General features: G+C 37.6%; 2 protein-coding genes across 12 annotated transcripts in view; one reads left to right on the forward strand and one right to left on the reverse strand.

The window, feature by feature from the left end:
* CAST (calpastatin) overlaps positions 1–5,284 on the forward strand; it is a 107,793-nt gene extending 102,509 nt beyond the window's left edge. For all 9 annotated transcript variants that reach the window (XM_042990587.1, XM_042990617.1, XM_015536089.2 and 6 more), the window contains 2 exons: positions 3,382–3,447; positions 4,383–5,284. In XM_042990587.1, the coding sequence (XP_042846521.1) occupies positions 3,382–3,432 (51 nt within the window). In that variant the 3' untranslated portion in view covers positions 3,433–3,447; positions 4,383–5,284. The remainder of the gene's footprint in view (positions 1–3,381; positions 3,448–4,382) is intronic.
* Positions 5,285–6,245: 961 nt separating this feature from the next.
* The window catches only part of ERAP1 (endoplasmic reticulum aminopeptidase 1), a 45,719-nt gene continuing 26,381 nt past the window's right edge, over positions 6,246–25,583 (reverse strand). For all 3 annotated transcript variants that reach the window (XM_042990525.1, XM_042990544.1, XM_042990533.1), the window contains exons 11-19: positions 25,196–25,350; positions 18,058–18,137; positions 17,279–17,462; positions 15,340–15,496; positions 14,513–14,697; positions 13,404–13,565; positions 12,780–12,920; positions 12,123–12,204; positions 6,246–7,875 (exon numbers count right to left, since the gene is read on the reverse strand). In XM_042990525.1, the coding sequence (XP_042846459.1) occupies positions 7,720–7,875; positions 12,123–12,204; positions 12,780–12,920; positions 13,404–13,565; positions 14,513–14,697; positions 15,340–15,496; positions 17,279–17,462; positions 18,058–18,137; positions 25,196–25,350 (1,302 nt within the window). In that variant the 3' untranslated portion in view covers positions 6,246–7,719. The remainder of the gene's footprint in view (positions 7,876–12,122; positions 12,205–12,779; positions 12,921–13,403; positions 13,566–14,512; positions 14,698–15,339; positions 15,497–17,278; positions 17,463–18,057; positions 18,138–25,195; positions 25,351–25,583) is intronic.

The raw sequence follows: 25,583 nt of genomic DNA on the forward strand, positions 1-25,583 counted from the left end.
CAAACATCTATAGCAAATATTGGGAAGGGTGAATTTTTTTTACACCTTCTCCTCTCCAAAGACTCATACCACTACTTGAAATTGCCTACTGCACATTTTCTACTTGTGGATAACACACTGGCAAGACAGATTCATATACTGTATTTCACCAAATCTAAACGGCCAGTTATAAACTAAACAATTACTTTATATACCATGAAGAAAAAAAGTCAACAACTTATTATGATATATGATTCACTATAAAAGTCATAGCAAATTCATGGTGGGGGAGGGGAGGGTAACACCAGGGAATGTGGTTTGTATAAATTTTAGAACACAGAAGCAGTATACAAAATTGGAGAAGACCTTAGGGTTTTTATATCCAGAATTTTCATTAGATGCCAGCTGGAGGGAGAACTGTTAGTTCTGCTTTCTAGAGCAACTTGAAAAATTATGTAGTAAGACTAATGAAGAGAAGTTACAGTGTCCAGAGGTACCTGGCTGCCTCAGTCAGTGAAGCATGTGACTCTTGATCTTGGGTTTGTGAGTTTGAGCTCCACCTTGGATGTAATGATTACTTAAAAATAAAATCTTAAAAAAGTTACAGGGTCCCACTTCTTAGAGCTGGGCATTAATGGAGACAAAATGATTGAGATCTTATTATCAAAATTATTCATATTGTGCTCAGAAGGAATGCAAGTTGGATTAGACAATTTCTAGAACTTTTCCCATTCCAAGAACATATGATTTAAAGATTATTACTGTGATCCCCAGACTGTAATGAGAAACTGAAGATACGGCTTTAAAAATAATACTCTAGGCATAGCAAAACTCAAAGAATCAAGATGGTGACCTTGGAAGATCCTGAGCTCACCTTCTTCCACAGACACACCAAATCTATAGCTGCATATGGAACAATGCCCTGTGGAGAGAAAAAAACAAAACAAAAACCCAAAACTAGCTGGGTGACTCTTACTTACCTAGCAGATGAGAGCAGCCCAAATGGAAGCAATGAGGGGACAGGAACACAATCTCACTGTAAACCCAACTGTAGGCACCATGACCCATAATCAAAAGGGAACTCAAAACCCACAGCTTCTTCCTGAGGAGCAAAGAGTTTAAACCCCATATTTGGCATCCTACCTTTTAAGACCTGCATCAGAGAGAATCCCACAAATATCTGGCTTTGAAAACCAATAGGGCTTGTGTCCACAAAACCCACAAGGCTTTAGTGATCTGAGAACTATTCTTAAAGGGCTTGAGACCACAGACACACCTGCTCCAGAGTCCAACCAATTGAAAAGCACCCAGAATTTCTGTGAAAGGTGTAATGGCTTATGTTATGCATTGGCCTCTGAGGATCAGGCATCTTATTTAACACTCACCTAGGGGCCTGCTTAAATACTTTCTAGGACAGAGGCTGGTGGACACCATCTTTCCCGTCTCCCTCTTCCTCACTTCAGGTCATCAGCATCTCCTGGAAAGCAGTTTAATACACTCATCTGAAAACCCGGTTTTTGTGACTGTCACCCAAGGGACCCCTCTAGATGACTGGGCTCTGGCAGTCAGCAGGACTTAGTTTGTGGTTTCACCAGCCTGTATATGTGTGCATTGTTTAAAGAGTTCTATGTAAGGAATTGGCTTCTAATCAGCTTCATTCTAGGTGCTGACAGAGATACTCCCTTTTGTGACCTTGACAGATCTTGGCACACCCTCAAATACTAGGAGCCACTAAAAATAAAATTGTCCAAGCAGCCTATCACAGAGGTTTGAGAGACAGCCAAGAGCTACAGCAGGGTTGAACAAAAGGGTTTATCTCCTACATGGGGACATTCGTGCAAGACTAGGAGAGGTGTCTATTTAAGGCATAGAAACCAATACAGAGGTAAGGAAAACGAAGCATAGATGAATAGGTTCCAAATAAAAGATCAAACCTCAGGAAAAACAAAAAAACACCCTTAACAGAATGGAGCTAAATGATTTACCTGATGAAGCAGTCAACATAATAGTTATTACAAAGATGGTCACAAAACTTGGGAGAGGAGTGGATGAACACAGTGAAAACTTAAAGATGAGAGTAATGACAAAGTACCAAAGAGAAGTCACAGAGCCAAAGAATACAATATGTGAACTGAAAAATTGAACAGTCGGTGAAGCATAAGAAAGGATTAGTGAACATAAAGACATAGCAGTGGAACTCATCCAATCATAACAGTAAAAAGAAAAAAGAATGGAAAAAAAAGTGAAGATAGGTTGAAGGACTTATAGAACAACATCATATGGGCAAACATTAACAGTATAGGGGTCCCAGGTGAAGAAAAGGTAAAGAAAGGGGCAGCAGACTTACTTGAAATGATGGCTGAAACCTTCCCTAACCTGGGAAAGGAAACAGAAATTCAGATCCAGGAAGCCCATAAGATCCCCCAAAAAGATGAATCTAAAGACACCTACACCAAGTAACATTGTAATTTAAAAATCCCAAGTTAAAGACAAGGAGAGAATCTTCAACACAGCAAAAGAAAACCAGTGGTCTCTATCAGCAGATTTTCAGCAGAAACTTTGCAGGCCTGAGGGAGTAGCAGGACCTGTTCAAAGTGCTGAAATAAAAAAACTTCAATGAAGAATGCTCTACCTAACAAAGCTGTCATTCAGAATAAAAGGAGAGCAAGTTTTCCAGATGAGGAAAAGCTAAAGGAGTTCATCAGCACTAAACCAGCCTTACAAGAAATGTGAAAGCAACTTCTTCAAGCTGAAAATAAAGGTTGCTAATTAGTAACAGGAAAACTTATGAAAGTACAAATCTCACTGGAAAGGCAAATATATAGTAAAATTTAGAATAATGTTAAAGTGTAAATTCAGCTTATATGTCAATTTATAACCTCAAAAAAAAGTGAAATCCATAAAAGATATAGGAAACCAGATTGATGATTAACTGCTCATGAACTTACATCTCAAATAGGTTAAATAAGCAAACACATATTTAATTTCAGTTATACAAAGTACATGGTCAAAACGAAGTTTTTAATAACTCCATATTTAGTAGTGCCCCCAATTAAGAGAGAATCAATCACTGTAAAATGAATGAATACCATCCAATAATACCTGTGTTCTTCTTCAATTAACCCTAGCCTTCAAAAAAAAAAAAATAAATAAATAAAAAATAAAAAATTTAAAATCACCTAAGGTTATTTTTAGTTTACAAACTTGAAGGTCAACAGTTCATAGTTTGGGCTAAATGAAAAATCCTTAGAAAGGCCCATTTAATTTTCCTCCACTTTGTCATCTTTTGACCCTTTAATTTTGAAAAGCCCATCTACTCATAAGAATCTTATGATTGATCTGCTTTTTGATACTTAATCCAGGAAAGGAGGGGTTCAGTAATGGTTCTGCTTTCCCTTTTAGGCAAAGGATGAAACTTCTAAGCTAAAAGCTGATGAAAAAAATACAAGTTAAAGTTCACACTATTTGGTAAGTTCAGGGTTTGTTGTAAATGAAGACAACTGTACCTTGTTACAGACCTGTTTATAGGCAAGGGAAACTAAACCCACTTCTTATTCATGTTCTTTTCATACTATTGGTATAAAATGCACATAGCATTGTCAATAGGTTAATTCACCGAAAAGCAACAAATGGAATAATATGCTCCTGGAATGTTTAAAAACAGTAATCTTATAATTAAGAGCTCTTTAATATATCAGACTAGGCTCTTAAAAATGACCACCTAAGTCTAGTGGACTCTTTGAAACCCAGATGCTTGTGACTGCAGGTTACCCAGTTAGCCTGTTACATCATACAGTGAAATGTCCTTATGATACTGATATTACCAAAATACCAACACATGGTGAGGGGAACACAAGTACCTCTTATGTCTAAAGGAAACTACAGGGTTTTTTTGAAACAAAAGCAAAGGAAATGATTGACCACTTTTGTTCATCTTAGTTTTGCGAAAGTCAAGTACTTTCTTCTGATGGTGACTGAAGAACTTGTTTGGATAAGGCAATCAGGAGATGTACCTTGAGAGCCCTTATATTTCTTATATGTTTCCTATATATAAGAATAGGTGTTAATCTAAGCCATTAAAGCTTATGACCACTGGCTGACCAAATCCTAAAGAAAATAAAAATGTAGGTTAGATTGGGTTACTCTCTCTCACCACGGTCTACTTTTGTTTTGGATAACAAGGGAGGTATACTCATTAGAACTGTTCCAAAGATTTTTCCCCAAGTTAAAGTTTTCTATTTTCTAAATTCTAGAATTTTCTAAAATCATTCTCATGTTTACTCATAGGAGATTCCTTGTTGCTATCTGTTACATAGCATTATTAGTAAATGTTACATTTACTATGCCTATAACAAGAAAATTATGTATTGTTCACTGGATTTCTTTTCTTTGAATTTTTCAAGGTATCTGCCTATATAATCTTCAGCTGGTGAATGGTGACTTTTGAAGGACAAAAGGCTTTGAACAACAGAAAATTTTTCTGGGTGGTTTCTAGACAGTGTTATTTGTTGACTGTTGACATCCTAAACATTGGTTATTCTTTTCCCAGAAAGAAAATGAATTTGTCTGGTTCATCTGTGTAACTGTACTGAGTATTGATAAACTTTGAATTTTTAAAAATTGCCTTCAGTTGGGAGAGACGGGAACTCTATATTTCTAAGAGATATATTTGATAGTTTCTTAAAACAACATATAAAAGGAAAAACCTTTGCAGACTTTTGCACATTCTACACACAGTGCCTGTAAATCTCATTAGTATTTGCCATTTGCACTTCTTTTATTGTTAGCATTTGGAAAACAATGCTTTGAACGTGTTTAATGTTCTGATTTCTCATTACCCATCTCCTCTTGGGCTTTAGAACTGTATTTGATGTTTCTTTGGGTTAATGTTTATAAGTCAAACATAAAATATTGTACAGTGGGCACATATCTCCTCTTGGGCTGCTAATAAATTAATAACCTGGACAGACCAGGACATGCTGCACCCAGTACTCTTTTTTTGCCAGAGGTTAGGACTTCTACACCTTAGAGCCAGCACAAAACATACTAAGACTAGAATCAAGTCAGAAAAGCAAAATGCAGACTATATGTCACCACATAGCAAGCTCCAAAAATAAGAAAATATGATCCTTAGAATATTCATATGCCTTGAACTCACTTGGGTTACTGTGTTAAGCTATGCTTTCCATTTTGCTACATATAAGCAGAGCAGCAATTATCTGCTTAGACCACTGCCACTTTAGTCTGTGCACTGTGTACCATCTGGCTTTAAGGAAGGTAGGTTTACCAAAGATAAAAACTTCTTTAAAAAAAAAAAAAAAAGCTATCTGAAATTTAAAAACCTGCTTTTCTCCCACAGCAATTCAAGAACTAGGTTCTGATGTCATACAACTTTGAATGGTTTCTCAGATCTTTTGGAATGAATTGTTTATGAACATAGCACTGATATCCTTGAGGGGATTTCGATAAATAATTTCATCTTTATTTCTTGGTACTGGATGCAGGAAAAGATATCAGGTACATGTCATAAAACTGATTTGGAATTCTTCATTTCAGAAAGCACAGCCTTCCTTAGCATATGTTTTAAGTTCTTATTAGAACTTAGCCGACTTCTCTAAAAATGAGAAATATCACCAATACTGTCCAGAAACTGGGGGGAGGAAAAACAACAACAGTACCTATAATGGGGCATAAAATGATATTGCTAACTCTTCCAAAATTCTCATGAAAAGTCATGCACATACATATAGGATATCATGCTTAGCCCCCTTTAAATGCTGCGTATCTATCCCATGAGAGATGCCGGCATTATTCTATTACTCTAAATCTGGGAAATATAAGCCAGTGCTAGGGAGAGTAAACAGACCTTTTCAAAGCACTGACAAGAAAATAATGAATACTGCTCCTGTGGGATTTCAACTGTATTTCTAAGTCTTTTAATTAGGTAGTATAAAGTTTTCCTTTTTTTTCCAAATGAAATCTTTGACATTGACAGATGTGTTTGCAGGGAAATGGCTGCAGTATTACTAATTTCCCTGCATATACAGAAATATTTTTAAATCCAGAGATTTAAGAAACGCTTGTAAAAGTAAACATTAAAGGTACCCTTAATATGCCTTTTTGTTCATTAGCAATGTCTTCAAGACTTGGGCGTTTACTGGTAATTAATGATGAGACTAAGCTACAGAGTCTGAGTCTTCTTTTACCTAATTAGAAGGAAATGATTGCAAATGTCTGCTTAGAAGTAAATAGAATTTTTATTCCCAAAAAGGTATTTGCACATTGTTGTAGCAATATTGTTATTTAGAAAATGGACTTCTCCAGAAGCAAATTAACATAGGTTCCTCAGGTGACCAAAATGAAAACCACTATTTCCATGTTTCATTAAGTCAAAATACAAAACAATTAAAAGTATTTTACATTAAAATCTTGGCTTTGTATGTCTTTTAGAAGGTTAATACCTGGGAGTGGAAATTACCAGTGATTCCTGGTTTTATTTCTCAAACCATTAGACTATGCAATACATAGAGAATTGTAAACACATTCATGTCACTCTATTCCACAATATATTAGAACACATTGACATTTTTCATATATTCTTTTAAATTTTATAGTATGTTAAACTCAAAGGCCTTCAAAGACAACTCACTGCCACACTTAAGCTAATATAAATAATTTCAGTTTCACATTATTTATTGGAGACTCTGCCATGACTTAGTGGCAGTGCCAGTAACAAGGTTTTGGGGAATTATAAACTAGGCCAAATATGGAGCAGAGAGAGGAAGCATCACCTACCTAAGTATCAACAGCTCCCAGGTTCAACTTCAAATGAAAGCTTTCTCCTCTAGACCTGAATGTACTCTGCTTTTTTCAGAGGGACACTGTATCGCTCAGGGTCCTTGAGGAAATAGACCACACACTCAAATTAGGATTGAGAAGAGTTCTCTAAAAAGGTTTGTTGTTTAAACAAAGGTATGGGGATGGATGTAAAGAGCCCACTAGTACTGCTAGGACTATGAAAAGCCAGACTCCCACTTCACCCTCCCCTCATCCTGGAGGGATGAGAGGAGGAATGGTTACTAGAAGGCAGAGGTGGAGAAGGCTGGGTAAAAAGAGGGCCGCTTCTCAGGAGCCAAGCTTTGGTGGAGGCCACCCGAGGCAACCTGCAAGGGCACCAGGGCAATACAACACCCCCATCTATTCTCCCCTACCCCAGCTCCCATCTGCCCTCCTGGGAGACTGACAGAAGTCAGCAAACAAGCCTGATGACATGTGCCTACATGTCAGCCCCTGGACATGTGGCAGGGAAGGGAAAGGTGGAACATGCTTAGTCACTGATCCAGGGGTTCACTGTTCAGCAGTCCTCACTATGCACAGGTCTTTAAAGGAGAGTGACAAAACAGCTTATGGATGACACACACATGGAGAACAGGGTTTGGAAAGCACAAGGCTTAAGTATAGGACATAAAACGGTAGAAATAAGCTACTCCTCTACAGTAAGGAACCCACCGCTTGGGTTTAGATTGCAGGGTGACACCTCTCAATAAAATACATTGTAGCAGTAACCCATTGATGAACAATTTAGTAGCCCGTCTTGTCACAGGAATAGTCAAATGAGTAAGAAGGAAATGGAAAAATATCTTCAGCAGAAGCCAAAAGAGCCATCTCTGGTTTGAAAATAATCACATCTGACAAAATTTTAGCATAATGTTACCACAGGAACCACCAAGGAACAAACTGTTAGAGCAGTGCAAGCTTCTCGCTTTGGAGCCACACTCTGATTTTATCAAAATTCTTATCCATCCAACGTATGTTTTCCTCAATGGTTTCAATTGTTTGCTGGACACAACGGAGCTGAGAACTGTTTTCTTTCAAGGAGCTGAAGAATCCTTTTACCTTGTAAGGAAAAATCAAATTTTAAAAATCTGTTTTATTGTATTACACAAATAAACTTTCAGGCTAGTTAAAACAAGCCAAAATTGCAGCATTTGCCCAAATTATACATAGAAGGCAGTGCCCCGTGTCTGGGTAGAATTGTGTACACAGAAATTTAAGCTCTACGAAATGAGCTCATGCGTCATGATGTCAAATTCTGCATTTTTCTCTGCAGTTTTATTTATTCCCAGTTGCCAGGTTCTAAAAGACTTCACTGTATACCGTTTTATAATTAAGGTTTGAGTGTGTTTATTTAATATATATTGTTATATACACACCAATGCAAGCTTAGTTTTTGTTTTTTGGGGTTTTTTTTAACATATCTAAAAAGTTAAATGTGCAGAGTATCTTCTTTGCCAAGGAAAACAATTTGAACCCCACAAGTGCAGTCTTTCTCCTTGGGCCTGGCCTTGTAGGTCATTACAGAAACAAGAAGGTTATGGTGGAAATCTCCCAAACTGCCAAATTTTTTACACTAATCCACAATTCATGTATTGTTCCTCCAAGATAAAATCCACACAAAGTTGTCCATGGTTTTAAACAGATAAGACACCGCTGTCTCCTCAAAAATACCTTCCCTGTTTCATGGCTGGGTATCGACTCCTTTAAGCTCACATGAGGAACAGTGTGGCTTTGCAACAGCATTGACTATTGCAGTACTCTGTTTCACCTTTATGTTTTCCTTTATGTTTTCACAGCATTAATCCGTAAGTTTTTGACTCTGTAGACAGGAGGTAAGTCTAGGTCAAGATGCAGTATTTATTAAGCATGGATTCCAGACAGTTATTTTCTTAAAAATCCATGTTGTAGGGGCGTCTGGGTGGCAGTTGGTTGAGTATCCAACTTCCTCTCAGGTCATGATTTTATGGTTCCTGGGTTTGAGTCCCATATGGGACTTGCTGCTGTCAGTGCAGAGCCTGCTTCAGATCCTCTGCCCCCCTTTCTCTGCCCCTCCTCTGCTCACGCTCTCTCTGATTGAGATGTCTCTCTCAAAAATAAACATTTTAAAAAAATCTGTGCTGTAATATCGTATTATAAATTTGGGAATAAGAATAGGCTTTTGAAAGATCAAATTCCAATATTAAATGATTCAGGTTTGTTTTAAAATTGGTACCTCAATACAACTTTTCAACGAGCTGAAGGCCTGCCCTCTGCTGTAGCAACCTAGACAACACTTAGCATGCCTCATGGGCCTGCATTCAGTTGGAGCTCAGCCTACTGTTACATCCTTTCAGAACTCAAGATCCATACTCAGTTAAAAGAATGACTCCAGGCACTTTACAACAGTCCTATCACATCATTAATTTTACTAATTATTTAATATAAGTTATTTAACTGTTTTCAAATTATTTAAAATAATCCTGAAGGAGCCCTTCATGATAGTACCACTAAGAAAAACAAAACAAAAAACTGTAAGACCTGTAAACGAAGCCAGCTGCTAACCCTTGCCCTTCAACTCTTTTGACCCAAAATTCTCTCTCCTATCTTCATCTACCTTGAGAAATGCATCCTCTCAACTGAGCATTTGATTCAAACCTGCCTCCTTGAGAACATGTTCTGTGCAATAAGTGGTGTGATATAGAGACAGAAAGACACAGTTTTATCCTACTAACTTGTTTGATCCTTAGTAAACAACTTAACTTGTCTGGGACTCAGTTTTCACTTTGGTAGCAAGAGGATGCTCTTTGCCTTGCAAAGCACGGGTGAGGATGTAGTTATATAATGTGAATAAAGTGCAGACCTTAAAACCCAGCTTGTATCAGGGACTCAACCTCATCCCTTGTTTCATGACTGTTTGGCACTTATTCATCCGTCTGTCTGAATTACTGTGCTAGACACTGAGGAGGAGGCAATGAACCATGCAAGCAGCCTGTCCTCTGGGAGCTTACACTCTGGCTGGGAAAACAACAAGCGGTAAACTATGATTACTTTAAATATACCACCGTGGACAAAACACACTGAGATTACGACAGTAACTGGGGAAGGGGGTGGCCTGCTTTAGACAGAGTAGTCTGGGAAGGTGACATGTGATCTGAGACCTCTACAGGATAAAATGAGCCTTTCCACTGGCTCCTTTATCCAAGCTAGGGAAAGAGCAAGCCAGGCAGAGGTAAGAAGTTTAGAGGCTCGGGGCACCTGGGTGGCTCAGTTAAGTGTCCAACTTCAGCTCAGGTCATGATCTCATGGTTCATGAGTTCAAGCCCCATGTTGGGCTTCAGATTCTCTGTCTCCCTCTCTCTGCCCCTCCCCTGCTCTCTTGCTTTCTCTCAAAATTAAATAAACATTGAAAAAGAAGTTTAGAGGCTTAGAGACAAAATAAACACCTGGTAGCCCTGGAACACGAAGTGGCTGAGTGACTCAAGTGTTGTTGTATGAGGGTGACACAGAAAAGCATGTGAAAATGGGCTGGAGAGGTGGGCAAGAGCCCAGTCATCATGGTCTTGTGCACATGCAAAGGAAAGTCTTGGGATTTATTCCAAGCTGAATAGGTTAGAGTTCATGGAGGAGTCAGTCATGGGTTGATTTTCAGTATTAAATGTGGAAAATGACTTGGTATTAGCAAATTGGGAAGACACTCAGGAGGCTATAGCCATAGGCCAGGCCAGAGATCAGAAAGTCTTGGGGGTGGAGTAAAAGCAGACAAGTGCACAGATACAATATATATGCTGAAAGCCGAGCCAACAAGACTCAGGGAGGAGTTGGATGTCAGGACCGAGAAGGGCTCAAACTGACTCCCACATTTTACCTGTCAGTAAGACACTCTCCCTTCTGATGACATCCAAGATGTCATTTCCATGCTCTACCTCAGGGCCTTTGCACCTGATGTTTCTTTTGCACACGACAATTGCATTTCCTTCGGTTTCTGCTCAAAGGTCTCCTAATCATTCCATAGAACAAAGCTCCATCCCGTACCCACTCTCTCCTTACCTTGCCTTATTCATCTTAAGAGCATGTAACCACCTGACATAGGTTGATCTGTCCGTAACTGATTCCCCAGTAGAATTTAAGCTCTATGAGGGCCAAGACTTTGTCTACTCTGTTCGTCATCATAGCCCCAGAAACTAAAACCATGTTTGCCTTATAATAAAAATGTAATGTCTTTAAAGAAATAATGAGAAAAGACTTGAAAAAGCAAGTGAATGAATGAAATGTTTTGTTGCTATAGATCTGGTCTATGGACAGCTGTCTTGCTACTAACAGCCCCTGACTGGTCTTCAGTCATCACATAGAATGGCTCTGCTGTAGACCTCACTAGAGTTCAATCCTGAACTGTGTGCAATTTTACAAGCCTGCATGAAACTACTGAAAACTAGAGAAAATCAGGGATGCAACAGTTCTTTTGATTTTCAAAGCATTCTCCCTGTATCAAGCTGTATCATGGTGTAACCAGACTATACAATGGAAGTATTCCTAAAAAAAAATATTAGGCTCTCAGATTTTATCTAAAGGCAACCTATTTCTAAAGGCATGTAAAATTTGTTCTACACCTTTAGAAAACATTATTAGAGAAGGAACACCACACAACAATGACCTGGACATCCACTTCCTCAAAGTTTAAGGCCAGAAGAAAAGTTTGCTTTGGTGGAAAACTTTTACATTTCAGGTTCTCTCTTACCAGACAATAGGAATAACTCCTATGGTTTTCTCATTTTTTGTCTTGACTGCTAGGAAGTGGTGATACATTTACAGTTGCAATAAATTATCCTCAGCATAAATCCCTCATACAGTTACCTCTTTCTGTCAATCATGCAGCTTTCTGGTATTTAACATTTCTGTTATTATATGGACATTACAAGTTGCCTAAAATTCTTCCTGCAAGTACATGGCATATAAATAAGTTACAAGAAAATCATGAATCTAGATAGTGGAGAACCAAGATTCCAGATTTCCTAACAGCTAGATGATCACATAGGGCATTTATATTTCTCATGATCACTTTTAACATCTGAATAAACAGAGATTAAATGCTTCCAGTAATTTTTAAGCCCTAAAAATTTTAATGGCAGAGCTAAGACTTCTTAACATGTTGACAAAGAGGCATAGTTTTCAGTAATTTATTGTAACTGATTTTGGTTGGTGTCCAAAACACCACAGCATCCGAAGAGAACATCTACTAAGTGACAAAATCCATTCCTAACTCCTCATACCCTTTTGTCTACCCCGTATTTATTAGCTAATTGTCACTTAAATTTAAAAGTTTTGTTTACCTCCTCAAGCCGTGCTCTTGTGGAGAACTGATTTGTTGTTCCTATTACCATATTTGTTAAAGAAGATGAGCCAAGTTCAAACCTGCAAATTGAAGTTGTCAAGATGTATCATAAAGTATTTATTCACTTAACATGTTTTTAAGTGCCATATAGATTTTACAAGAATTAACTAAAAACTGGTTAGGCAGGAAAAAAATCTATGACGTGATCCGCATCCTCCAATGTGTTAACATACCACTGTAAAATATAAATACACCAACAGCTGAATAAAAGATGCAGTACCCTAAATAAAGTGCTAGATACTAAGTGCTATGAGAGCTAGGCAAGTGCAGGTGCAAACAAGCAGAAGTGTTAAAGCAAGACATGGGTTGAACTGTGCCGAGGAAGGCTAATTGGTCAGCAGATGCAGAAAGGGATTGGAATGGAAAACTGGACTACCCAGATTCATTAGTTAGCACTAAATTCTGAGTTTTATATTTTCTAAGAATATTTTTAAAGTATCTCTATGTGCTATCTGCAATAAAAAAAAAAAAAAAACACAAACAAACAAACAAACAAAATCCCTTTAGACCACCACTGTTGTTTTACAAACAAAGCTAAAACACAGCCAGGTTAATGGACTTTTCTAGTCACGGCACAATTTTTGGCACTACTTACTTTTGTATAAGTTTATCCCAATTTTCCCTCAGAAACTGCCAGGCCAATGGATATCCCACCGGGTTCCTGCCAACAGCTCTAAGGATATGTGGAAACTCTTGAATTTTTATTTTATCTCCCTTAAAACTTTCATCTAGTAGCCTAAAATGAATGAGAGAAGAAATGGTAACAACGAATAGTCCTTGGAAAAGTTGTAAGTCATTTCAATAAAATAATGCGTGAAAGAAAAAAAGCCAATCCGTCAATAATAAAGACCAAATAGGTAACTAGAGTGCTAATAAACCTGCTAGATGTACATAATAAAAATTCACATTTATATAGTGTTCACAACACCCATTCTCATATAATCACATTTGTTCATAAGAGAAAATAAATAAGAAAGGTATATCTAAAGGTATGTACTTCTAAACATGTTCTTTTAAAAACATACAAATATATATTCCTTTAAATATTTTTCCTAATACCTGCTTCTCACTAATTAACTACCATACTCATTAGATGTGTGCCCACTTAACTGTTCCCAGCAGAATAGGCAATTCCTGGCCAAGAGAACAAAAACAACGTCAGAAGCATCTGATGTCATTTAATTCCTCATGGCCATGTAAACACGAATGAATTACTCACCACTGAAGCTTTCCCTCATTTTGGCTAATACTGAGGGCAAATTCAATTTCGTTTTTCTCGGTACTGGACAAAGATGACTGATATTTACTATAAAGAAAATCCCATCCTTCAGGGTTCTGGACCCCCACAGCGAACACCGCCAAGGTTACATCACTGGGCAGGCTGCGGAAAAGAACATACCTAGTGAGAGTCTGAGATGTAGGGAGTGTGTTTGAATGTATAATGGTGACCAATTACAAGCTGATAAACTGGCCTGGTGATCAGAGAAATGTGCCTGGAAATGTCAACAAAAATAACCTCTTTCCTTCAGTTAGATTTTAAGAAAGAAGTACAAGAAAGCATCTAAAATTCAGTTTTAAGTCCCGTTCTCAAAAACATCATGTGAAATTCCACTTTGATAAATACCAACATATCTAACATACGTTAATGATGCTGGTAACTCGACGGGTGGTCACTTTTTAAACCAAAAGAAAGAAATGCAAACTAGACTCAAGAAGTAATCCATGAACAAAGGTCAGGAATCCAACGGAGCACTGCTTGGAAGCATTTCTTTAAATGGAAGCATGTATACTTTTTGTTTGCTTAGTATTTCCTGGAGAGATTTAAGCCCCAAATATAACAGTCCTTAAGTACAGCAAGAATCAATTCCAAATACAGGAAGATCCTACTTTGCTTAGACAGTGTCAGCAAGTGTTTATACACACCCCATCAGGGACTTTGGAGGCCCAAAGGAGCTACCTCTATGGCAGGCACTGCCTCTGTTCCTATCCAGGATAGCTGTTTTCGTTCTGACCCTTGCCTCTGTTAAATTGGAATTATTCTAATCCTATTTTAACTCTGCAAATATTTGATACATATATATTTATATTTATCTGCAAATATTTGATATATGTATTTATCTTTATATATATAAATTCCTAGTATTTCTTAAAAGAGAAAGTTGAGAGATACATAGATAAATCTTAAAAAATAATTTATTTTCTCAAAAAGTACAGCAGAGGAGACTTATCTACACTTGTTGTTTTTTCCTCCCAACATTTAGCACCAATGATGAAAAACAGAAAAGATACCCTTCATATGAACAAATGGGTTGTTCTGTAAACACAGACCTCAAATTTCCACCAGCTTCCTTCCACTCTCTGAAATAGGCTTCTGCCCTCTGTACACAGGGCTGATACTTGCACATGCAGGCAAGGAGGAGGAGCTGGCTCCGCAGCATTCGCTGTGAGACTGAGCCCTCATCTGTCCACGTCTGATTATCAATGAGGTCCCTCAGCAGCCTGATGAGAAAGGCCTGCGAGAAAGCCACATGTGTCACCACAATGGTCCCAGGCCATCTCATGTTTTATACAAACCAACACACCCTCGGGATATGGGGATTAATTTTTAAAGCTTAATCCAATTCTTATTTTTAAAATCATGTAATTCTGTTTATATTTAATTATAAAAGGGTCAAAAACAAGAAAAAATGATTTTACTATTTCCATAACATTTATAAGTATACCTTCATCTATTTAAAAATCAGGATGAACTGCCATTTTTGAAACAAACTAAGAGAGTTGATAGCACTAAATTTTGAGAGCAAATTATACAAAAGGACTTCATGACATTTTGCCAAAAATAATGCTTTTGTGCCTCTTCCTCAAGTACCGGACTCAGCATATCTTAATAGTAACCATCAAAATGCAGTAGTAAAATGAAATAAGTATTTGCAAAAAGAAAGGAGTAACAAATCCATAAAAATTGAGTACAGATTCTTACCGTCTGTGCCAGTAAGACCCAAATTTTTGCTAGTCTAAACACTGAGTTAATTTTGATTTACTTTTCCTTAATATATGTGAGGACATACATACATGAACAATGGTAAGGATGCTTTCCTACACCCACACAAAAGCAAATCAGTTATGTAACTATTCAATTTATTTAAGGCTTCTACCTTGAACTGATTTTCCACTTCCTTCATATCTCTTTTCTCCATCAGTTTATACATAGGTATCAGCTCATTCAAACCTTGGAACACGGGCATAATTTCAGTTTCATGCTTCAAGTATAGGGTTAAATCCAAGGCTTTTTCAATTGATAGCTTTCCATTGCTGGTCAAGAGACACCATGGTTAGCAGTTTAAAAAAAAAAATGCAGGAAATCAATTTTTTGTTTCAAAAGATATTTTCATCTCCCAGCCAAACATTAGTCAGATATTAATGCCCCCTTAATAATAGTGACCTTTATATAAGTATCTTTTCTTTCACATATAACACTAGCTTATTTACCATTGTGGAGGAAGTTTCTCGAATAACAGGGCCAGGGCTAACTTGTGGTTAAGAAAAAATGGAGACAGGTCAGCATCTCTCCCTCTGTGGAACAGTGGATTGTGTGTTCAACTTCCAGAGTAAGATGGCAGTTTTCATCAAAATCAGTAATCTTGGTTGCAGAGATTGCCACTCAGTCAAAAGTCTGAGTGTCTGGATTGAACACATTCTTATCTCCATTTCAAAAAGAAACTGAATATAGATGTAAACCCTTCATTATGGAGGCCAGGGGTTAAAAGTCTCAGTGGCAGGGTATATGGTTAGGTAAGTAAACACAAAACCCTCTAAGAATTAAGCAATAATGTTATAGAGGGAAATGGTCTCAGTAACGCAGAAACAGCTAGATAAACAACTTCTGTCCTTATCGTCATTGCTTTTTGCCACCTTGAGAAGTCAGAAATGAAGAACTCAACATTTAGAGCAAAGGTACATGGGAAATGAGAACTATAGAATCATTCCTTCTCACATGGGTGACTCCCCTTAGGACTTCAGTTCTGCCTAAATATTGGAGAAGTTTGAGTTTCAGGTTTAGGAATCATTTCCTTTTTTTCTTTAAGTTTATTTATTTTTAAATATTTATTTTGAGATAGGGAGAGGGAGAGAGGGAGAGAGGGAGAGAGGGAATCCTAAGGAGGCTGCTCGCTGTCAGCACAGAGCCCAACAAAGGACTCAATCTCACAAAATGAACCATGAGATCATGACCTGAGCCAAAATCCAAGAGTTGGGCACTTAACTGACTGAGCGCCCTAGGAACCATTTCCTTAAAAGCCATTGTCATAAGGCAAAAAATTAGAGAGAACACTGTCCTTAACAACTCAAAGATCATTTGGTTAGTCCACATTTTATGAGCATGTTCCATACAGCTGCTGTGAAGTTCAGGTTTCCAGTTTGAGGGTTGGGGGGAGAAATTTTTTAATAAAAGAGTCACAATGCAAAAACTTGGTACTGAGCCACTTGGTCTTCTAAGAAGGTTTCCAGAATGTGAAGGACCCAGCAGGGCAGAAACCTCCCGTATTATAGCAGGGCCAGAAAAGCTGCAGGACAAAGGTCTTCTCCAGAATGTTGATCTCCTGATTTTCTACACCCTTTTGCATCAGTCTGAGTTGTTAATGAAAAACATCAGGGGCACCTGGGTGGCTCTGTCAGCTAAGTGTCTGACTTCAGCTCAGGTCACGATCTCGCAGTTCATGAGTTCAAGCCCTGTGTCAGGCTCTGTGCTGACACCTCAGAGCCTGGAATCTGCTTTGGATTCGGTGTCTCCCTCTCTGTGCCCTTCCCTTTCCCCTGCTTACATTCTGCCTCTCTCATGGTCTCTCAAAAATAAAATAAAAACATTAAAAAAAAAAAAGATTAAAATACAGGTCACTTCTTTTACCTTACTCTGCAAACACAGACACATGGCTAACCATGAGACTAAAAGCAACCTTGGACTGTAAGAAGAACTTAGGGGAAGACACCTTTCAACTTCTAATTAGCAAGTAATCATTTTCATCTTCAGAAATCAAGCATTCAAATGCTAACAGCTGCTTTCAGAAATAAACCAAGACCCTGAGGAGTTTGTATTACCTGACAAGCTGAAATGCATTGTTAATGAGACTGGCCCGATCATTGCTGCTGATTGTTGTATGTGCTCCTCTTAAAAGACCACTCAAAGAATCCCATCCATCATCCTCATAATGCACAATGTAATAGCCATTCATTCCAACATTAAATTTGATCCATTCTACCTCTTCTGGGAGAATGAGCACATCTAGAGCAAATAAAATAAATCATAGTTCCATTTTCTCTCTTCACTGATGAAAGCTCTTCTGATCAGAGACTGGACAAAGAAACTAAAGGGAAGTTTAATATTGAACAATTTTAATACTGAAATGAGTTTCATATTGAACACATTTATTTTAGAAACCATAAAAGCCCATTCCAATAGGTAAAAGCCAATACTAGCTTGAGACACCATTTTTTTCAGATTTACAGATCTAGGGGAAGAATACAGCCACATTTCAGGTCATACATACAAAATAATCCAGCAATGTTAACAAAATAATAGGGAATTTTCACTAGTAAGCCCTCCTACTTAGCATTACATAATTCAACTGCTTTAATCTTGGTCTGGCAAGATTACTGGCTTTTTGACACAAGAGAATATTTTGAACCTTCTATCTTCACTAAAATTGAAAGCCAAAGATTTGCTTTCAATAAAGGTTTTGAATATATTGAATATATTGAATAAAGGTTGACCTGGTCTTTCGGTTTTAACCAAGATAAATAGTACAACAAACTGAGTACCTAAGTCTTACACATTTCCAGTTTCTTAACTTATCCTGGTTATTTCTACAAGAAGTTACCTGTTTTTGTCTTCAGCAAAAATCTTTGGACTGAGTCTGATTTGCTCGTAATGAATGTCAATGGAACATGCCACAGGTACCTTCAAGAAAGGATGCATTATTTGTTGACTTACTTCAACAGTTATTAAATCATCTATCATATGCCAGACACTGGCTAGTTTAAAAGATGGTACCAAAACTATTACAGCCAAGAGGTCAAAACAACACCAGCCTGTTTTCCTGCCTTGCAAGGGATGCCAGCTCGGGCAATGTTCATTCTTCTTGGACTTCTCAGTAGAGCTAGGAATTTGAGCTCCAGGGAGCCCTGGCATCCTTTGCAGTGGTTGGCTGACTGGAACTCAGAGGTCCTACCTTAAAAACTCTGACCACTATTAATGGAATAAATTGCCATCATGTGGCCCCTAAATAATCTGTTAAGAATACAACATCACTTCTGTAAAATTCCTGCCAATGATGCATAACCTGAATCTCATCATGAAAACAACAGAAAATAAAAAATGGAGGACATTCTATTAAGAAAAGTGGCCTGTACTCTTCAAAAATGCCAAGGTCAAGAAAGAAAAAAGTTGAGGAACTGTTTAAGGAAGCAAAGAAAAAAAAAACACAAAACTGAACATGGGTGACAATACAATGTGATCCTATATTAAATCCTGAATGAGAATTTTTTTTCTTTTGCTATATAGTATTATGACAACTGGAAAACTGAAATCAACTTTACAGATAAAAGGATTATATCAATTTCATTTCATAAGTTTGATAATTATAGTGTGCTTACACAAGTCAACATTCTTGTTTTTATGAAAATATCACACTGAACTATTTCAGGGTACAACTACCTTCAGCTAAGAAAAAATACAAGCTCCTCTGGATCCAGGAGGGCAGCATAGGAAGATACCAAACTCACTTCCTCCTGTGAATACACCAAATCTATACCTACGTATGAAAGGCACCTGTTGGGATGAGCACTGATGTTGTATGGAAACCAATTTGACAATAAATTTCATATTAAAAAAAAAAAAAAACTATGCCTACATATAGAACAACTCCTCCTGAAAAAGAACGGAGGGCTGCCTGAATAGCTTCTGCACAACAAATGACAGAGGGACCACACAAAGAAGGCAGAGACAGAGACAAGATAATAAAAGGAACCCCAACCTAACACAGTGAGGGAAGGATATTACCAAAGGCTCCACAGGCAGACTTGCCTGCCCTTGGAAATGACAAATAGAAATCTAAAGGACAACTAGATTATAAGTGAAGAAAATCCAGTGACTAATTCTAGAGAATCTACCAAAGAGTGGGGAAATTTCTAGAACTCTCTGCAGTCATAGGCTCTGTTGAGCATCACTGTTTATATTCCCCCTAAACCATGATATTGTGGACAGGAGCTGGGTTCAGTCACTACAGCCAGCTGGCTAGAGACACCCCAGCAAGTCTAAGGACCCTAGCCCACACCAGCTCCAGATGTCCTGCTAGGGTGGCCCCAGAACGGTACCCTGGGACCCTCCTGGCTTATGCCCACTCTAGCCCCAGCCATCTTGCCATTGGCAGCCTTAGGGCAGGGGAGCCTAGGACCCCATGGACTGCACCTGTTCCCACTCCAGGTCTACACATTCCACCAGGGCTGCATCCCCTCCAACTACAGCTGTTTCTCCAGGGTAGCCCAGGGAAAGAATGCTTCAGAACCTCAAGCCCATGCACACTCCAGCTCCAGCTATTCCACCAGGGCAGCCACAGCACAGAATGTTTGGGAACTCTGGGCCCATTCCCAATCCAGCTCCAGCCATCCCACCAAGACAACCTTGGTGCAATTTGCCCTAGGACACTCCCCGCCATCCCACTTCAGCTTCCGCTGGACAGCCAAAACCACTAGGCACACACAATCTACACAGGGGATGCTCCCGTGTAAGGCCAGTCCATTAAAGACCAGGAGAAGTAGCTCTTCCACCTAACTCATAGAAATATACGTATGAAATGAAACAAACTAAAGAAACAGAGGATTATAATTCCAACAAAAGAAAATGAGAAAATTCCAGAAAAAAAACTCTAATGAAATACAGGTAAATAATTTACCTGATAAAGAGTTCAAAGTAATGGTCATAGAGAGGTTCACTGAACTAAGGAGAAGAATGGAAGAACACAGTGAGAACTTCAATAAATATTCAGAAAATGTAAGAAAGTACCAGATAGAAGTCACAGAGCTGAATAACAACTTAAATGAAAAATACAATAGAAACAATCAGCAGCAGATTAGACGATACAGAGCAGATCAATAATCTGGAAAATAGAATAGTGGAAATCACCCAATCAGAATAGCAAAAAGAAAAAATAATTAAAAATGAGGATAGGATATAAGGGACCTGTGGTGCAACATCAACTGACAAACATTCACATTATAGTGGTCCCAGAAGGAGAAGAGGGAAAGAAAGGGGCAGAAAACGTATTTAAACAAATAATGGTTAAAACTTCACAATGCTGAGGAAGGAAATAAACATCCAGGTCCAAAAAGCACAGAAACTCCCAAACAAGATGAATCCAAAGAAATTCACACCAAGACATACTATAATTACAATGTTAACAGTTAAAGAGAAAATATTAAAGGCAGCAATATAAAAACAAAATGTCACAAAGAAGGGAAACCCATAAGACTATCAGCTGATTTTTCAGCACAATCTTTGCAGACCAGAAGAGAGTGACAGAATATATTTAAAGTGCTGAAAGGGAAAAACTTAAAGCCAAAATAACCCACCAAGCAAGGTTAATATTCAGAATAGAAAGAGACAGAAAGAGTTTCTAGCACAAGCAAAAGATAAAGGAGTTCATGACGACTATCCAACATTATAAGAAATGTTAAGGAATCTTCTTTAAGAAAAAAACAAAAGGCCATAATTAGAAATAAGAAAAAGAGAACTACCAATCTCTCCAATCTCTACCAATCTCTACCAATCTCTCTAATTGGTAGATCTCTACCAATCTCTCTAATGAATATAAATGCAAATATCCTCAATAAAATATTAGCAAACCTAATCCAACAATACATTTTAAAAAAATCATATACCACCATCAAGCCAGATTTATTCCCAGGATGCAAAGGTGGTTCAATATTCACACACTCACACAAAAATTAACATATGTCACATTAATAAGAGAAAAGATAAAAACCCTATGATCATTTCAATAGATACGGAAAAAAACACTGAGCAAAGTACATCAATCCGTGATAAAAACCATCTGCAAAGTAGGTCTAGAGGGAACATGCTTCAATATAGTAAAGGCCTTATGTGCAAAACCCACAACCAACATCATACTCAATGGTAAAAAACAGAGCTTTTTCTCTAAGGTCAGGAAAAAGATAAGGATGTCTAATCTCACCAGTTTTATTCAACATAGTACTGGAAGTCCTAGCCACAGCAATTAAACATAAAGAAATAAAAGGCATCCAAATTGATAAGGAGAAAATAAAACTCTCATTATTTTCAGATGACATGATACCATACATAGAAAACCCTGAAGACTCGACTAAAAAAAAACTACTTACTAGAAGTGATAAATGAATCCAGTGAAGTCACAGGATATAAATCAATGGACAGAGATATGTTACACCTCTATACACTAATAATGAAATAGGAGAAAGTGAAATTAAGAAAACAATCTATTTACAATTGCACCAGAAACAATAAAATATCTAGGAATAAACTTAAACAAACAGGTGAAAGAGCTGGACTCTGAAAATATAAAACACTGATGAAAGAAATTCAAGACAATGGAAAGAAATGGAAAGACATTCCATGCTCATGGAATGGAAGAATACTGTTAGAATGTCTACAGCACCCAAAGCAATCTACGGATTTAATGCAATTCCAATTAAAATACCAATTGCATTTTTCATAGAGTTAGAACAAACAATCCTAAAATTTGTATGAAACAAAAGACCTCTTGAAAAAAAATCTTGAAAAAGAAAAACAGAACTGGAGGTGTCACAATGCCAGATTTCAGGTTATATTACAAAATGGGAGTAATTAAAGCAGTATGGTACTGGTATAAAACAGTGTTGGGAAAACTGGACAGCTACATGCAAAAGAATGACCTGGGCCACTTTCTTTCACCATACATAATAATAAACTCAAAATGGATTAAAGATGTAAATGTGAGACCTGAAATGATAAAAATCCTAGAAGAGAGCACAGGCAGTTGCCCACAACAACATTTTTCTAGATGTCTCCTGAGGCAAGGGAAATAAAACCAAAAATAAATGATTGGAACTACATAAAAATAAAAAGGTTCTTCACGGTGAAGGAAACAACCAACAAAACTAAAGTGCAACCTACAGAATGGGAAATATTTGCCAATGACATATCCAATAAAGGGTTAGTATCCAAAATATATAAAGAACTTATAGCTCAACACCCAAAAAATGATCCAATTAAAAAATGAGAAGACATGAACAGACATTTCTCCAAACAAGACATACAGATGGCTAACAGACACATGAAAAGATGCTCAACATCACATATCAGGGAATTGCAATTCAAAACTACAATGAGATTTCACCTTACACCTGTCAGAAGGGCTAGCATTAAAAACCCAAGAAACAAGTGTTGGCAAAGATGTGGAGAAAAAGGAATCTTTGTGCACTATTGGTGAAAATGCAAACTTGTGCAGCCACTGTGGAACGCAGTATGGAGATTCCTCAAAAACTTAAAATAGAACTACCCTATGATCCAGTAATCACAGTAGTGGGTATCTACCGAAGGAATATGAAGACACTAATTTGAAGGGACACATGAATCATAATGTTTATAGCAGCATTATTTACAATAGCCAAATTAGGGAAACAGCCCAAGTATCCATCAAGAGATGAATGGATACATGAGGCGCCTGGGTGGCTCAGTCGGTTAAGCAGCCGACTTCAGCTCAGGTCATGGTCTCGCGGTCCGTGAGTTCGAGCCCCGCGTCGGGCTCTGTGCTGACCGCTCAGAGCCTGGAGCCTGTTTCAGATTCTGTGTCTCCCTCTCTCTCTGACCCTCCCCCATTCATGCTCTGTCTCTCTCTGTCTCAAAAATAAATAAACGTTAAAAAAAAAAAAAAAAGAGATGAATGGATACAGATGTGGTGTGTGTGTGTGTGTGTGTGTGTGCGTGTGTGTGTGTGTATGAACATTACTCAGCCATAAAAAAGAATGAAATCGTGCCATTTCCAAAGATGTGGATGGAGCTAGGGAGTATAATGCTAAGTGTAGTAAGTCAGTCAGAGAAACACAAATACCATATGATTTCACTCATATATGGAATTTAAGAAACAACAACAAAAAATGAAGAAAAGAAAAAAGATAGAAACAAACCACAAAGTAGCCTCTTAGCTATAGAGAACAAACTGATGTTTACCAGATGGAAGATGGGTGGGGGGATGGGTGAAATAGGTGATGGGGAATCAAGAGTACACTTACTATGATGAAAAGAAAAGAAAAGAAAAGAAAAGAAAAGAAAAGAAAAGAAAAGAAAAGAAAAGAAAAGAAAAGAAAAGAATAACAAGAGTAGGCAAGAATGTTGAGAAAATGGAAGGCTCCATTAGAAAAGAAAAGAAAAAAATAACAAGAGTAGGCAAGAATGTTGAGAAAATGGAAGGCTCCATTTTCCTATTGGTGAGAATGTAAATTGGTGCAATCACTATCATAAACAGTATGTAGATTGCTCACAAAATTAAAAATAGAACTCCAATATGGATCCAGCAATTCCACTCCTGGGTATTTATTCAAAGAAAATGAAAACATACATCTGAAGAGATAAATGCGCCTGTATTGTTCACTGCAGTATTGTTTAATCATAGCAAGATACAGAAGCAACCCAAGTGTCTATTGATAAATGGATGAAGAAGATGTGGTGTGTGTATGTCTCTACATATACAATAGTATACACATACACATATATACATACACACACACAGTGGAGTATTAACCATAAAAAAGAATGAACTCTTTCCATATGCAATTAACAGACATAGACCTAGAACATATTATGTCAAGTGAAGTAAGTCATACAGATAAAGACAGATACAACTAGATTTCACCTATATTGTAATCTGAAAAACAAAACAAACAAAACAGAAAGACTCATAAATAAGGAAGCAGGGGGTGGAGACCGGGGATGAAATAGGTAAAGAAGATTAAAAGATACAAACTTCTAGTTATAAAATAAGTCATGGGATGTAATTTACAGCATAAAGCATATTGTCAATAATTTTTTAATACCTTTATTTAGTGACAGATGGTAACAGGACTTATCATTGTTATCATTTTGTAATGCATAAAATACATTGAATCAGTAGGATTTACACCTAAACTACTAGGATATTAATTATACTTCAATAATACATGTTATTTAGAGACCATATAAAAGATATAGATATAGAGAGTATATTTTTTTTAACTCTTGGGTATTTTGGATTACACATGGAAAGGTTTTATCTTAGGTTGTATATACATACTTTGGGTTATAACTGTAAAGACACAGAGGAGAAAAGGGGAGGGAGGAGGAGAACGAGAATGATAAAGCAAATGTGGTTAAGAGTTAACATATATGTTAACCTGGGTAAAGAATCTTTGTGTTCGTCTTGCAACTTCTCTGTAAGTGTGAAATTATTTCAAAATAATTTTTTTTACATACGGCCTATCAAGAGTCAATCAAGTTGCCACATCTCCTTTCCACTGATGTCTCTCTGAAGTGTTAAAGCTGAACAGGTCCCAGGATCTAACTTGGGCTTCCAAAAGAGATCTGAGTCTCTCATAATCCCCAGAAGTCACCTAAATGTTTATGCCCTCAGTGAAAACCCAAATGCCAGGCACTGTTGTAACTTAGCAGTGGTTGCTTCAAGTCAGTAACTGGAAATTACCGTCCTATCAAACTACACAATGTGAGAATGTCAAAATAATTACATATAATCAGCTTTAGTGAGATGAACCAAGGTTTAAAGCCACTGTTATCCTTTTGGGAAGACAGTGTTGTGTAATCACCTTTATAGGATACATAGCTTTCATCGAAATATTTCAGCATCTATTAAGAGCATTCTGAAAAATAAGGTTTCATCGTACAAGGCAGGTGGTACCTAGGCAACAAAATGAGCTTTTCTCTATGAATGTTACCCAGTTTCTGAGGCGTCATCAGGTCCTTTCCTGTAGTGCTCTTGCTTCATGTGTACATTCCTCCCTCTCACCGTGATGGTTATCAGGGGAAAGCCTTTTTGCAGCGTCCACATGTTCATCATGGTTTTCACATCAAGGCCTTCCTGACGCCAGTGCTGATTTATACACAGAAAAAAACCGACATGTGACCACTCGCCCAACTCTAATAGAGAACCCAAGCTTGCGCTCACAGGGCTACTTCCTGTTGACAACCTCTGTGAGGCTTTTTCCTCATCCCTTCCTTGGCTCATCAGACCCTGTCCTCCTTCCTCCCTTCCCCACACTGCCTTCTGCCATAGCATTCCCACTAGAGCACTGATTACTTCTTTTCATTCTCTTCCTCTATCTA

Source organism: Panthera tigris, chromosome A1, assembly GCF_018350195.1.
Source record: "Panthera tigris isolate Pti1 chromosome A1, P.tigris_Pti1_mat1.1, whole genome shotgun sequence".
Classification (NCBI taxonomy): domain Eukaryota; kingdom Metazoa; phylum Chordata; class Mammalia; order Carnivora; family Felidae; genus Panthera; species Panthera tigris.